General features: G+C 47.7%; 1 protein-coding gene across 1 annotated transcript in view; it reads left to right on the top strand.

Moving 5' to 3' along the window:
• Positions 1 to 14,728, top strand: part of FAM83A (family with sequence similarity 83 member A) — a 94,876-nt gene that overhangs the window by 20,805 nt on the left and 59,343 nt on the right. The window contains exon 2 of the mRNA XM_073632210.1: positions 4,396 to 4,563. Coding sequence (XP_073488311.1) covers positions 4,396 to 4,563 — 168 coding nt within the window. The remainder of the gene's footprint in view (positions 1 to 4,395; positions 4,564 to 14,728) is intronic.

The following is a 14,728-nucleotide window of genomic DNA, read 5'->3' as shown; positions in this document are numbered from 1 at the left end:
TCTACATATCGGTGCCTCCTCATCATTGCCACTTTATCAGTGCCAACTCATCAGTGCCGCCTCATCAGTGCCGCCTCATCAGTGCCCGTCAGTGAAGGGGAAAAGAAAATTTTATGAAAGAAACTAAAAAAAAAATCTTTTTTTTTCAAAAATGTTGGTCTTTTTTAGTTTGTTTAGCAAAAAATAAAAACCGCAGAGGTGATCAAATACCACCAAAAGAAAACTCTATTTGTGGGAAGAAAATGATAAAAATTTAGTTTGGGTACAGTGTTGTATGACCGCACAATTGTCATTCAAAGTGTGACAGCGCTGAAAGCTGAAAATTGTCCTGGGCAGGAAGGGGCATAAGTGCCTGGTATTGAAGTGGTTACCCTATAGTACAATATATAGTATGTGACGGGAGTCACTTTGGGCGGGGTGCTCGTGGAACCAAGCTTACCTTACCCCATTTTCCAGCTTCCCTGACCTCTCTTATGAGTAAGTTACCCTGTGTCTATTGGGGGCACAGGGTGACCCAGAACCCCAGTCGGGTCTGCACTAACCAGATTCCGATTACAACCACACCGGAGTAGGAAGAATGCCCTTTACATTGGTGATCAGAGGGAAGAATGCCCTTTACATTGGTGGTCAGTGGGAAGATAGCCCTTTACATTGGTGGTCAGTGGGAGGAATGCTCCTCACATTGGTGGCCAATGAGAATAATGCAGAGCAGATGGGAGGTCAATCAGCCACAGCTCAAGGAACTCTTGGTAATCTCTGGAGGAACCCAGTGGTTCCACAGAATGGGGGAATCAAGGTGTCTGTGCTACCTGTGTGGTTATAAATGCTAGAATATTTTCCTTATCACTCATTGGAACTGAAGAATTTAAATAAGCTACGAAACGTCTTCATTATACAGAGCAAGCCTAGTTGAAATTGACTAACTACTACTAGCTGTACTATAAGAGACTTCACATACATTCCTGCTATTGTTTATTATACTTCATTATTGTTTATTATACTTCCTAAATCAGAGTTTTTAAACATATCTTCAACATAAATGATTACACAGAGGTAAATCAGCACTGCCATAGGAAAAAATATGAACTAGAGGAAGTGAGTAGTGCAGCCTCACCTACGCCAGAAGCTGCTTCACCCCGTGTCAGGGATATGACACCATCTATCTACAATAATATCTAACTAATAACCCGGATTTGTGGTTTTCCTCACACAGAAGTGAAAATTAAGAACATCCATAATGAAGACTTTAACTGAGGATTATTTCATTCAGTTAGCCATTTAATTACATTACTCTTACATCTTTCAAAATGAGGCATGACAGTCGCATGCACGAACTGCCTTAATTCCTATTGTTATTGGACCATGTTTGGGAGATCACAACTATTTTTTTTCAAATTCTGCCCACTTAGATACCTGATATCAACACAATCCCTGTAAAATTAGGACTTACACTTTGTTTTAATAAGATTATAATTTGTGTGTGTGGGTATATATAGATATATAGATATTTTTTTTTTTAGGGTTAGAACCACTTTAAGATCATCATTGTACATACCGTAAATAAATAAGACATCCCCTGAAAATAAGCCCCAGTGTGTTTTTGTAGCCAAAATTAATATAAGACCCAGTCTTATTTTCGGGGAAACACAGTATGTACATTTATTCCTGACCATTGCACCACACACACCTGTCCCCTGCACTCTGAATGTTACCTACTCCTTACCACTGCACTCTGTACTTTACATACTCCTGACACCTGCACTATGTCCACCCTGTGTGTTACCCACTCCTGCCCTCTGCACTCTGTATATTGCATTCTCCTGACCCCTGCACTATGTACATTACACACACCTGTCCCCTCCACTCTGTGTGTTAGCCACTCCTGACCGCTGCACTCTGTACATTGCATTCTCCTGACCCCTGCACTATGTACATTACACACACCTGTCCCCTCTACTCTGTGTGTTACCCACTCCTGACCCCTGCTGTAAATTACATTCTACTGACCCCTGCACTTTGTACATTACATTCTCCTGACCCCTGCACTTTGTACATTACATTCTCCTGACCCCAGCACTATGTACATTACACACGCCTGTCCCTTGCGTGTTACCCATTCCTGACCCCTGCACTCTGTACATTACATTCCCCTGACCCAAGCACTATGTACATTACACACACCTGTCCCTTTATTTTTACCCATTCCTGATCCCTGCACTCTGTACATTACATCCTCCTGACCCCATGCACAGTGTACATTACATTCTCCTGACCCCTGCACTCCTGTACATTACAGACACCTGTCCCCTCAAGTCTGTGCCTTACCCACTCCTGACCCCTGCACACCTGTACATTGCACACACCTATCCCCTTCACTGTGCATTACCCACTCCTTACCCCTGTACTTTACATACTCCTGACACCTGCAGTATGTATATTACACGCACCTGTCCCCTGTGTGTTACCCACTCCTGGCCCCTGCACTTTATAAATTACATTCTCCTGACCCCAGCACTATGTACATTGCACACACCTGTCCCTTGTGTGTTACCCATTCCTGATCCCTGCACTCTGTACATTACATCCTCCTGATCCCTGCACAGCGTACATTACATTCTCCTGACCCCTGCACTCCTGTACATTGCACACACTTATCCCTTTCACTGTGCATGTTACCCACTCTTTACCCCTGCACTCTGTACTTTACATACTCCTGACACCTGCACTAAATAACTACTAGTAAATTACACACACCTGTTCCCTCCACTCTGTGTGTTACCCACTCCTAACCCCAGCACTTTGTACATTACACATGCCTGTCCCTTGTGTGTTACCTATTCTTGATCGCTGTACTCTGTACATTACATTCATTACATTCTCCTGACAGCTGCACTATGTACATTACCAACGCCTGTCCCTTGTGTGTTACCCATTCCTGACCCCTGCACTTTGTACATTACACACTACTGATACCTGCGCTATGTAAATTACACACACCTGTCCCCTGTGTGTTACCCACTCCTGACCCCTGCACTTTGTACATTACATTCTCCTGACCCCAGCACTTTGTACATTAAATTCTCCTGACCCCAGCACTATGTACATTACACATGCTTGTCCCTTGTGTGTTACCCATTCCTGATCCCTGCACTTTGTACATTACATACTCCTGACACCTGCGCTATGTAAATTACACACACTTGTCCCCTGTGTGTGTTACCCACTCCTGTCCCCAGCACTTTGTACATTACATTCTCCTGACCCCAGCACTTTGTACATTACATTCTCCTGACCCTAGCACTATGTACATTACACACGCCTGTCCCTTGTGTGTTACCCATTCCTGACCCCTGCACTTTGTACATTACATACTCCTGATATCTGCGCTATGTAAATTACACACTCCTGTCCCTTGTGTGTTACCCACTCCTGACCCCTGCACTCTGTATATTACACACTTTTCCCACTTGCACTCTGTTTATTAAATACTTCTGAACCCTGCGCTCTGTACTTAGACTCAAGCTTTAGGTCCCGTTGCACCATTGGTGTAATTTTGCCACAGTATGATGGGTGCGCCTCCTCATTTTTCTCCGCTGGTTGCCTGTAAGCCAAGAAAGGGGTTTGGCGGGTACGCTGGGGGGGAATTGGGGCCCTGTCAGGAAGGCTCTGTGGGGCCCCACCATTACAATGATAACCAGGACAAACAGAGAGGATGAATCACTTCAGTGGAGAAACAAACCCCATTTAAACTCCTGGCAGGGGTTCTAACCCTTTAAAAATGTTTTGATTAGAGATAAACTTTAACACAATGTTTTCCTCTTTGCTCCAGCTCTTGAACTTCTCAGCAACAAATAACACAGTATTGACATTAATAATACATATGTGGCTGCCTCTTCACTCTCCTCTGCACTAGACTTTATTTTCCATGCATACAACAAAAATGTAATATGTTGCAGCTTATCAGTCCTTACAGGATCCTGCCAATTATACACTTTCCATGCCAGGGTGACAAAACCCACTCACCGTACTTGGGAGGAGCAGCGTTGTCACCCTAGGCTGCTCTCCTGTTTGGATTCCATACTTTTCCTCCTCTCCTCATCTCTATTACATAAGGAGGAAGTATTTTGTAGTTTAGGATTTCAGCTCAGTGCATAGGGATTTACAAGGACACTGGAAATCTGACAGGATCTACAGGTATTCTGCTGTACTTGCAGAAAATGTTCTGGAAAAAACAAAACAAATGCAGCAACCACTTTTAAGGACTAGTAAGATGTAACATATCACATTTTTTGTTGTTGGGTTTAAATATCCTTTAACCTTAGTGCTATAGCAAGACCCACTTGCCTTGTGTTCTTATGTACTGTATATCTTCTGATGTTATACTCTTGTGTTCAGGTTCTCGCTATAATGATGGACGAGTTCACGGACGTGGAGATTTTCTGCGACATTCTGGAAGCAGCTAATAAAAGGAACGTATTTGTCTACCTGCTCCTGGATGTCACCAAACTGCAAAGCTTCAATGAAATGTGTGAGAAACTGCAGGTTGAAGAGATCCATTTTAAGGTATGGGACATAGGCTTCCATCATTCCATACAGGGGGTAAAATAACCTCCCCTGACCTCACTCTCCTGAACACAGGAGAATCGCGTTCAGGCCGCAAAGCGTACAAAATCTTGCTACGTTTTGCCTTTTCCTACAGCTGGCGGTCAAAGTAGTTCAAGTGTACATGAAGTCTAAAACTGTTTACAATGCAGCTGATAAGGCAGTACAGCCAGCCCTCCTGTAGTGGGCCCGGGCACCATCAGTTCAAAAGGGGGGGGCATGGCACCTGCTGAGCAGGAGGGTCAGCTGTACTTCCTTACTACAGACACCGATCCTCTTCTGCCTTCCCCTGGCTTCTCTTCTTTTCCCTCCCTCCAGCTGTGCTGCAGGGGGATCAGTTCTTGCATCAGTGCCCCCATCCCTCCACTTTCCAGGCCCCCCTGTGCACCTTTTTTCCCCCACAGCTTGGCTTCCCTTCTTTCCGGCCGGCAGTTGCTGAATTCACACAAGGGGATGTTACAGGATGGACAGCGGAGGAGGGGGGCCAGTAAACATGTCATATAATAATGATTTTAGTGTATTTCTAGTGAAAATATAATTTTATATTTTCTGGGGGAGGGGGGCTGTCAGGTAAGCAGTAGGGATGAGCTTCGTGTTCGAGTCGAACCCATGTTCGACTCGAACATCGGCTGTTCGATCGTTCGCCGAATTGCGAACGTTATGGGCCGTTCGCGCTAAATTCGTGTGGCGCGTCACGGCCCATAATTCACTGCGGCATCGCAGTGCATTGCTGGCTGATGATTGGCCAAGCATGCACTATGACCCGCATGCTTGGCCAATCACAGCGCTGTCAGTAGAGAGAGCTGTAATTGGCCAAAGCCAGGGTGGCTTTGGCCAATTACGGCTCAGGGCATTTAGTACACACCCCACACTATATAAGGCCGCCTGCACGGCGGCCCTGTGTAGTGTGTGTTCCGGTGTGCTGAGAGATAGAGAGAGAGAGAGACAGTGTCATTTGATTTGAGTTAGATAGATTAGGCAGAACAGTCAGTCAGTTAGCTGCACTTACAGTGTATTGTGTATATATATGCATCCCAGGTGTTGCATATATATATATACACTGTATTCAGTTTAGCTAGATCCGTTCCTGTTATCTTCTATCTAGACTATTTACATTTAATGCAGTGCGTCCTGCTCACAGTGTTCAGCTAGATCCGTTCCTGTTAAATTCCTACTGACCGGCAGGCTTGTCTGGTTACAGTATATAAAGCTACCTGAAGAAAATTACAGGTGTTCTATTTGATCCTATTAGTACCACGGTCAGGCAGCTAGACTATTTACATTTAGTACAGTGTGTCCTGCTCACAGTGTTCAGCTAGATCCGTTCCTGTTATCTTCCTACTGACAGGCAGGCTTGTCTGGTTACAGTATATAAAGCTACCTGAAGAAAATTACAGGTGTTCTATTTGATCCTATTAGTACCACGGTCAGGCAGCTAGACTATTTACATTTAGTACAGTGTGTCCTGCTCACAGTGTTCAGCTAGATCCGTTCCTGTTATCTTCCTACTGACAGGCAGGCTTGTCTGGTTACAGTATATAAAGCTACCTGAAGAAAATTACAGGTGTTCTATTTGATCCTATTAGTACCACGGTCAGGCAGCTAGACTATTTACATTTAGTACAGTGCGTCCTGCTCACAGTGTACAGCTAGATCCGTTCCTGTTATCTTCCTACTGACAGGCAGGCTTGTCTGGTTACAGTATATAAAGCTACCTGAAGAAAATTACAGGTGTTCTATTTGATCCTATTAGTACCACGGTCAGGCAGCTAGACTATTTACATTTAGTACAGTGTGTCCTGCTCACAGTGTTCAGCTAGATCCGTTCCTGTTATCTTCCTACTGACAGGCAGGCTTGTCTGGTTACAGTATATAAAGCTACCTGAAGAAAATTACAGGTGTTCTATTTGATCCTATTAGTACCACGGTCAGGCAGCTAGACTATTTACATTTAGTACAGTGCGTCCTGCTCACAGTGTTCAGCTAGATCCGTTCCTGTTATCTTCCTACTGACAGGCAGGCTTGTCTGGTTACAGTATATAAAGCTACTTGAAGAAAATTACAGGTGTTCTATCCCAGCTTAGTGCAGCTACAGGCCATTAGTATGTCTGGAAGGCCAAGAAGGAGAGGCAGACAGTCACAAGCCAATAAGAGAGGGCAAGCAGGCTCTGTGTCTAGTGCTGGTCGTGGAGACGGTGCATCCTCATCAGCACGTGGCCATGGGACACGCTTGGCCTTTTTTTCGGCAGCTGGCCATGTTGAGCCGCAACATGCGGAAGACTTGGTCGAGTGGATGACCAAGCCGTCCTCATCCTCCTCATCCTCTCTCACCCATGCCCAGGGTGCTTTGTCTGGCAAAGCAGCGGCCTCTTCCCTCAGCTCAATGTCATCAGTGACTCCTTCCCTAGCTCCACCATGTCCTCATGAGGATTCCCTCGAACTGTTTGACCACAGTGTTGGGTACATGCTCCAGGAGGATGCCCAGCGTTTGGAAGGCTCTGATGACGATACTGAGCTCGATGAAGGCAGTAACATGAGCGCGGACAGAGGGGGTGCCCAAGAAGGACAGCAATCTGGCAGTCATGCTCCCCCTGCTGCAGCATACTGCCAGGTTTGCTCCAGTGATGAGGAGGGAGGGGATGATGAGGTCACTGACTCAACGTGGGTGCCTGATAGGAGAGAGGAGGAGGAGGAGGAGGAGGAGGAGGAGGAGGAGGAGGAGGAGGAGGCGGCAGCACATCACCAACGAGGCAGGATGCCCTCCAGGGGCCAGCCTAAGGGCAGCACATTGACTGCATCACACCCCAAAGCTCCACATGTGCAGGGCGCTGCAGTCTCTGCGCGTTATTCAAAAAGTTCTTTGGTGTGGGCCTTTTTTGAGACGAGTGCATCAGATCGCACCGCTGCTATTTGCAACATATGTCTCAAGCGTATCTCGCGTGGCCAAAATATCTCCCGCTTGGGTACCACATGCTTGACCAGACATATGTTGACCTGCCATGCAGTTCGTTGGCAAGCGTATCTAAAAGACCCACACCAAAGAACAAAGAGGATCTCTCCTTGCTCCTCATCAGCTGAGATTTCCAACCCCACTAGACCTTCAGTCCTCTCTGAGACCTACAGTGAGAGGAATGAAGGTGTAGAATTAGGTGTGTCACAGCCAAGTACTTGTGGGCAATCTGCTTTTGGTACACCGACGTCAGATTGTACCAGGCAAATTTCCCTGCCCCAGCTGCTGCACCGCCGAAAGAAGTTTGCTCCCAGCCATCCACATGCCCAGCGGTTGAATGCTAGCTTGGCAAAATTGCTAGCACTTCAACTGCTGCCTTTTCAGTTGGTAGACTCTGCCCCCTTCCGTGAGTTTGTGGAATGTGCGGTTCCTCAGTGGCAGGTACCCAAACGCCACTTTTTCTCACGGAAGGCGATTCCGGCTCTCTACCGGCATGTGGAAGGCAATGTCCATGCCTCGCTGGACAGGGCGGTCAGCGGTAAGGTGCATATTACCGCTGACTCATGGTCCAGCAGGCATGGACAGGGACGTTACCTAAGTTTCACGGCGCATTGGGTGACTCTGCTGGCAGCTGGGAAGGATGCAGGACAAGGTGCAGTAGTGTTGGAGGTTGTTCCGCCACCACGCCTCCAAAATGCTGATTGTGACACACCTCTCTCCTCCACCCCCTCCTCTTCTTCTTCCTCCATGGCCTCTTCCTCGGAACCAGCGGTGCTCCGTAGGCGTTCAAGGGGCTACGCAAGTACGCAGGCCAAAAGATGCCATGCGGTGCTTGAGCTGGTGTGCTTGGGGGACAGGAGCCACACTGGGGCAGAGGTTCTGTCAGCTCTGCAGGGGCAGGTTCAGAGGTGGTTGACGCCACGCCAACTTAAGGCAGGAATGGTGGTTTGCGACAATGGCACCAACCTCCTCTCTGCCCTCCGACAGGGACAAATGACCCATGTGCCCTGTTTGGCTCACGTCCTTAACTTGGTGGTGCAGCGGTTCTTGGGCAGGTACCCGGGCTTACAGGATGTCCTGAGGCAGGCCAGGAAAGTCTGTGTGCATTTCCGCCGGTCATATAATGCCAGTGCTCGGCTGACGGACCTCCAAAAGGAGTTTAACCTGCCCAAGAACCGCCTAATCTGTGACATGCCCACCAGGTGGAACTCAACGTTGGCCATGCTGCAGCGGCTGCACACGCAGCAGAGGGCCATCAATGAGTACCTGTGCGACTATGGCACCAGGACAGGGTCAGGGGAGCTTGGTTTTTTTTCCCCACGCCAGTGGGCCATGATCAGGGATGCATGCACTGTCCTGTCACCATTCGAGGAGGCCACGAGGATGGTGAGCAGTGACAGTGCATGCATCAGTGACACTGTCCCCCTTGTCCACCTGTTGGAGCACACGCTGCGTGGAATAATGGACAGGGCACTTGAGGCAGAACAGAGGCAGGAAGAGGAGGACTTCCTTAGCTCTCAAGGCCCCCTTTATCCAGACAGTGTTCCTGCGTGCCCGCCGATCACACAGGAAGAGGACGAGGAGGAAGAGGAGGAGGAGGAAGATTGTGTCAGTATGGAGGTGGAGCCTGGCACTCAGCATCAGCAGCAGTCTTTAAGGGATCAGTCCCAAGAAACACATGGACTTGTACGTGGCTGGGAGGAGGTGGCTGCGGACCATGTCGTTCTTAGTGACCCAGAGGACTCCGGACCGAATGCCTCAGCAAACCTACGCTGCATGGCCTCCCTGATCCTGCAAAGCCTGCGTAAGGATCCTCGTATTCGTGGTATCAAGGAGAAGGACCAATACTGGCTGGCAACCCTCCTTGATCCACGTTACAAGGGTAAGGTTGCGGACCTTATCTTGCCATCGCAGAGGGAGCAGAGGATGAAACATCTTCGGGAGGCCTTGCAGAAAGGTCTGTGCAACGCGTTCCCAGAGACTGGGAGGTTACAAACTCCTGTTTCTGGACAACGTGTTGCTGAGGCTTCGGTCAGTCAAAGAAGGAGCGGTGGAGAAGGTGGCCGTCTGACCGATGCGTTCAGACAATTTTTTGGTCCGCAGCCCCAAGGTATGATCGGTTCCAGCAACCATCGCCAGCGTCTGTTTTACATGGTGCAGGAATACCTAGGGGCAAGATCAGACTTGGACACCTTTCCCACCGAAAATCCTCTGGGTTACTGGGTCTTGAGGATGGATCACTGGCCAGAGCTTGCACAGTATGCAATTGAGCTACTGGCCTGTCCTGCATCCAGCGTTCTTTCGGAACGCACATTCAGTGCTGCTGGAGGCGTGGTAACCGATCACAGGGTGCGTCTGTCCACCGACTCGGTCGATCGGCTGACCTTCATAAAAATGAATGAGTCTTGGATCACCACCAGCTACCAAGCACCTGATGCTGATGTAACCGAATAATTTTTTTTGAAATCTCAGATCCCTTCAAAGACTGCCTATGCTGATGCTGAGTGACTATCCCTGAGTAATTATCCTCTTCCTCCTCAATCATCACGCTGATAGCTTGTAAGAACATTTTTGGTTCTGGGCGCCACCACCAGTGCCTAAGGCACAATTTTTCAGCCCCTGTTTAACAGGGGCGTGTAATTACAATTTTTGATGTAATACTTTGCAGCAGGGCTCGTTCCTGCATTCCAACTAGAGTGTCTGTGAGGGGTTGCAGTGTTGTGGCACCAGCACCAGTGCCTAGGGCCCAATTTTTCTGCCCCTGTCTAACAGGGGCGTGTAATTACAATTTTTGATGCAATACTTTGCAGTAGGGCTCGTTCCTGCGTTCCAACTAGAGTGTCTGTGAGGGGTTGCAGTGTTGTGGCACCAGCACCAGTGCCTAAGGCCCAATTTTTCTGCCCCTGTCTAACAGGGGCGTGTAATTACAATTTTTGAAGCAATCATTTGCAGCAGGGCTCGTTCCTGCGTTCCAACTAGAGTGTCTGTGAGGGGTTGCAGTGTTGTGGCACCAGCACCAGTGCCTAAGGCCCAATTTTTCTGCCCCTGTCTAACAGGGGCGTGTAATTACAATTTTTGAAGCAATAATTTGCAGCAGGGCTCGTTCCTGCGTTCCAACTAGAGTGTCTGTGAGGGGTTGCAGTGTTGTGGCACCAGCACCAGTGCCTAAGGCCTAATTTTTCAGCTGCTGTTCAACAGGGGCATGTAATTACAATTCTTGATCTAATATTTCACAGCAGGGCCCTGTGAGGGCTTACAGTGTTGTGGCCACAGCAACACCTAAGGCCCAAATTTCTGCTGAGTATATAGGGCAGGACCCTACTTTCAAACATCTAACTTACAAACGACTCCTACTTGCAAACGGAAGGAGACAACAGGAAGTGAGATGAAATCTACCCCTAGGAAGGGAAATTCTCTCCTGTAAGAGTTAATATGGGAAAACAAGTTCTCCTTTCCACTGATGCTTTCCAATCCTTGTTCCACAAAAAAACCCAAATTTTCAAAAAACATTTTTCATTGGGACAAAAAAGTGAGGTGAAATCTTCTGAAGAGGAGGAAAGACAGCAAAACAAATGTCACAGGGGTGATAACCCTTCCCTATGTTTTCCAAAAAGCTTAGAAAAGATTTTTTGGCTGGAGCTAAACACGTTAAAAATGTTCAAAATTACAAACAGATTCTACTTAACAACAAACCTACAGTCCCTGTCTTGTTTGCACCGCCTGTATACTGCTGTTCAGAGTATATAGGGCCTGGTGGCCCCACACCTTTCCTTATTTTAATTTGGGTGCGGGGTTCCCCTTAATATCCATACAAGACCCAAAGGGACTGGTAATGGACTGGGGGGTACCCATGCCGTTTGTCTCACTGATTTTCATCCATATTGCCATGACCCGACATGACATTAAACCCGCAAGCAGTTTTAAATGAGATTTTTTCCTTTAAAAATGACATTTGGTGCAGGGACTGTTCTAAACATGGGAAACACGCGTCACTTTACAGGCATACTATAGACACCCCCCAGGTACGATATTTAAAGGAATATTTCACTTTTTTTTTTTTACTTTAAGCATCATTAAAATCACTGCTCCCGAAAAAACGGCCGTTTTTAAAAGTTTTTTTTGCATTGATACATGTCCCCTGGGGTAGGACCCGGGTCCCCAAACCCTTTTTAGGACAATACCATGCAAATTAGCCTTTAAAATGAGCACTTTTGATTTCGAACGTTCGAGTCCCATAGACGTCAATGGGGTTCTAACGTTCGTGCGAACTTTCGGTCCGTTCGCGGGTTCTGGTGCGAACCGAACCGGGGGGTGTTCGGCTCATCCCTAGTAAGCAGTAGGTGGCCCCATGATTTATAAGAGCAGCCCTGACTGTGTAATATGAGGACACAATCAGGGCTGGGACAAGGGGTGGGCACTGTGGTATCATTTGAGGTGAGGGGCGCTGCAAGGTGATTGGGGGAGGGGATTTGTGTTGGAAGTGGGAGATTTGGGGGACAGCCGGCGGCAAGAATTGTTCTAGGAGGGGAAATTTGGGAGTGGGTGCTAGGAGTGATGATTTGGGGGAATATGTGTTGGGAGGGGGGTGGGAGAAGAGGTTTTGTGCTAGAAGGAGGGATTTTGGAGGTTTGTGCTAGAAGTGGGCATACAGCAGTGGCGTCACTGGGGGGGGGGGGGGGGCTTTTGGGGCTATAGCCCTGAATCTGGGGCCCATAGCCCTGAGTCTCTCAGAGATGGCTGTGGCCTCTCTGCAGCCAGGCCACAAGTGTGGCGGGCAGCACTGGAGAGCGTGCAGGCAGCACGAGAGAGCCGGGCGGGCGAGAGAGCAGAGAGATGACATCATCTCTCACCGCCCGCTCTGCATCACCGCTGTTCCACTCTCACTGTGCAGCCTCGGGCAGCAGAGAGATGACACCATCTCTCACTGCCCGCTCTTTCTCTGGTGACCCTGATGTAAGGAGCGGCTCTGTGGGGACTCTGAGCTAAGGAGGGGCTCTGATGTAAGTGTGGGGGGGCTCTCTGGGGACCCTGATGTAAGGGGGGCTCGCTGGGGACCCTGATGTAAGGGGGGCTCTCTGGGTACCCTGATGTAAGTAGGAGGGGCTCTCTGGGAACCCTGATGTAAGGGGGGCTCTCTGGGAACCCTGATGTAAGGGGGGCTCTCTGGGTACCCTGATGTAAGTAGGAGGGGCTCTCTGGGAACCCTGATGTAAGGGGGGCTCTCTGGGAACCCTGATGTAAGGGGGGCTCTCTGGGGACCCTGATGTAAGGGGGAGGCTCACTGGGGACCCTGATGTAAGGAGGGGCTCTCTGGGGACCCTGAAGAAAGGGGGGCTCTCTGGGGACCCTGATGTAAGAGAGGGGCTCTCTGGGGACCCTGAAGAAAGGGGGGATCTCTGGGAACTCTGATGTAAGGGGGGCTCTATGGGGACCCTAATGTAAGAGAGGGGCTCTCTGGGGACCCTGATGTAAGGGGGGCAAAGATTTCTGCTGGGAGGGGGGATGTCAGCAGGAGGGTGGATCTGTACTAGGAGGAGGGGGAATTTATGCTTAGGGGATAAGCATGTAGATTGATCTGCCCCCAGATCAAAACAAACAGGCCTAGCTCACAGCATAGGCCTGCTTAAATTTACCTGCGCTGGCAGCTTACAGAAAATTTTTTACACTTAGCACCTACCTACCTACCCACCTGAGGTAGAGGGTGCAACACAAATGTCTGATGCTCTCTTCCTTCCACTAACTTTACAGCTGGCATTTTTAGGAACCTCCTCTCCACACTTACCGGATCTTAGAGAGCAGCCTTTTAAAGTATAACTAAAGACAACATTTTTAAAACAGTTTTAAAAAAAATTGCATAGGGTGGAAGGACCTTTATGTTTTTTTATTGCTGTCTGCATCCCTATTAGGGAGATTCACCTTCTATTGCTGTCCTTTCTACCATTATCACTGAGAGCGAAAGTGAAATGAAATTCCAAATTTTGGGTTGTCACCAGAACAGGAATAGAGGGGAAGTCTTCCAGCGGGGACACTGGTTTTAGTGACAGTGGGATTTCCTAACTATGAAAGGATTTCCTCTCACTTCCTGTTTTGGCAATGGGACAGGAAGTGAAGGGAAATCTCCCCAATGGGACACAGATGGCAAAAGAAAAAAACTGACAGGGAGTTATAATGTTAATTTCCAAACCAAAAATAAAAATGTTTTAACATTAGATACACTGAAGCATTCATTTATAACACTGTTACTATGATATACATTTATTTATAACAAAGACATAACAATATACTGTATAACATTCAATTATAACACTGAACACTGAAGTGGTTTCAATTATTTTGAGATCATTAAGAACAATTCAAGCTATTAAGAACAAATGATTATGCTGGCCATTGATGTTCAAATATTAACGTAGCATTAATATTATGTTAAAATTATACCATTATTATGACAGACCTTTATTTCAAAAGTTTGGGGACCCCTGTTCTAAATAAAGGGCCAGTTTACTGTTCTTCATACTTTAGGGGGGCTGGACTGTGACCATTTGGAGTAGAAAATGTTCGGGCCCAGCATTAGGGAGAATAAACATGGCCTCAGGGTTGGTGGTCAGTAGGATGAGGAATAGTGCCCCATCATTGGTGTCAGTGGTAGGAATAGTGCCCCATCATTGGTATCGACACTACCTGCCTGAAGTTTGCATGTTCTCCCTGTGCCTGCGTGGGTTTCCTGTGGGTGTCTGGTTTCCTCCCACACTCCAGGGGCATGCTGGTAGGGTAATTGGCTTCTGTCCAAAAATTGGCCCTAGTATATGAATGTGAGTTAGGGACCTTGGATTGTGGGCTCCTTGAGGGTAGGGACCGATGTGAGTGTGCGATGTATGTATATGTGGAGCGCTGCATAAAATTGATAGCTCTATATGGGTACCTTAAATAAATAATAATATAATAGATGAGCATCTTAATGAGACACAATGTACAGGGATAGGGACAATTGTAGACACCCACACTCACTCAGGTTGAACTGGATGGACTGGTGTCTTTATTCAACCTTACTAACTATGTAACTATATGTATCAGTGGGAGGAATAGTGCCCCATCATTGGTATCAGTGGGAGGAATAGTGCCCCACCATTGGTATCAGTGGGAGGAATAGTGCCTCATCATTGGTATCAGTGGGAGGAA

This window comes from Aquarana catesbeiana, linkage group LG05, assembly GCF_042186555.1.
Source record: "Aquarana catesbeiana isolate 2022-GZ linkage group LG05, ASM4218655v1, whole genome shotgun sequence".
NCBI lineage: Eukaryota > Metazoa > Chordata > Amphibia > Anura > Ranidae > Aquarana > Aquarana catesbeiana.
The sequence above is the reverse complement of the archived record's forward strand: the minus strand, read 5'-3'. Positions and strand labels throughout refer to the sequence as shown.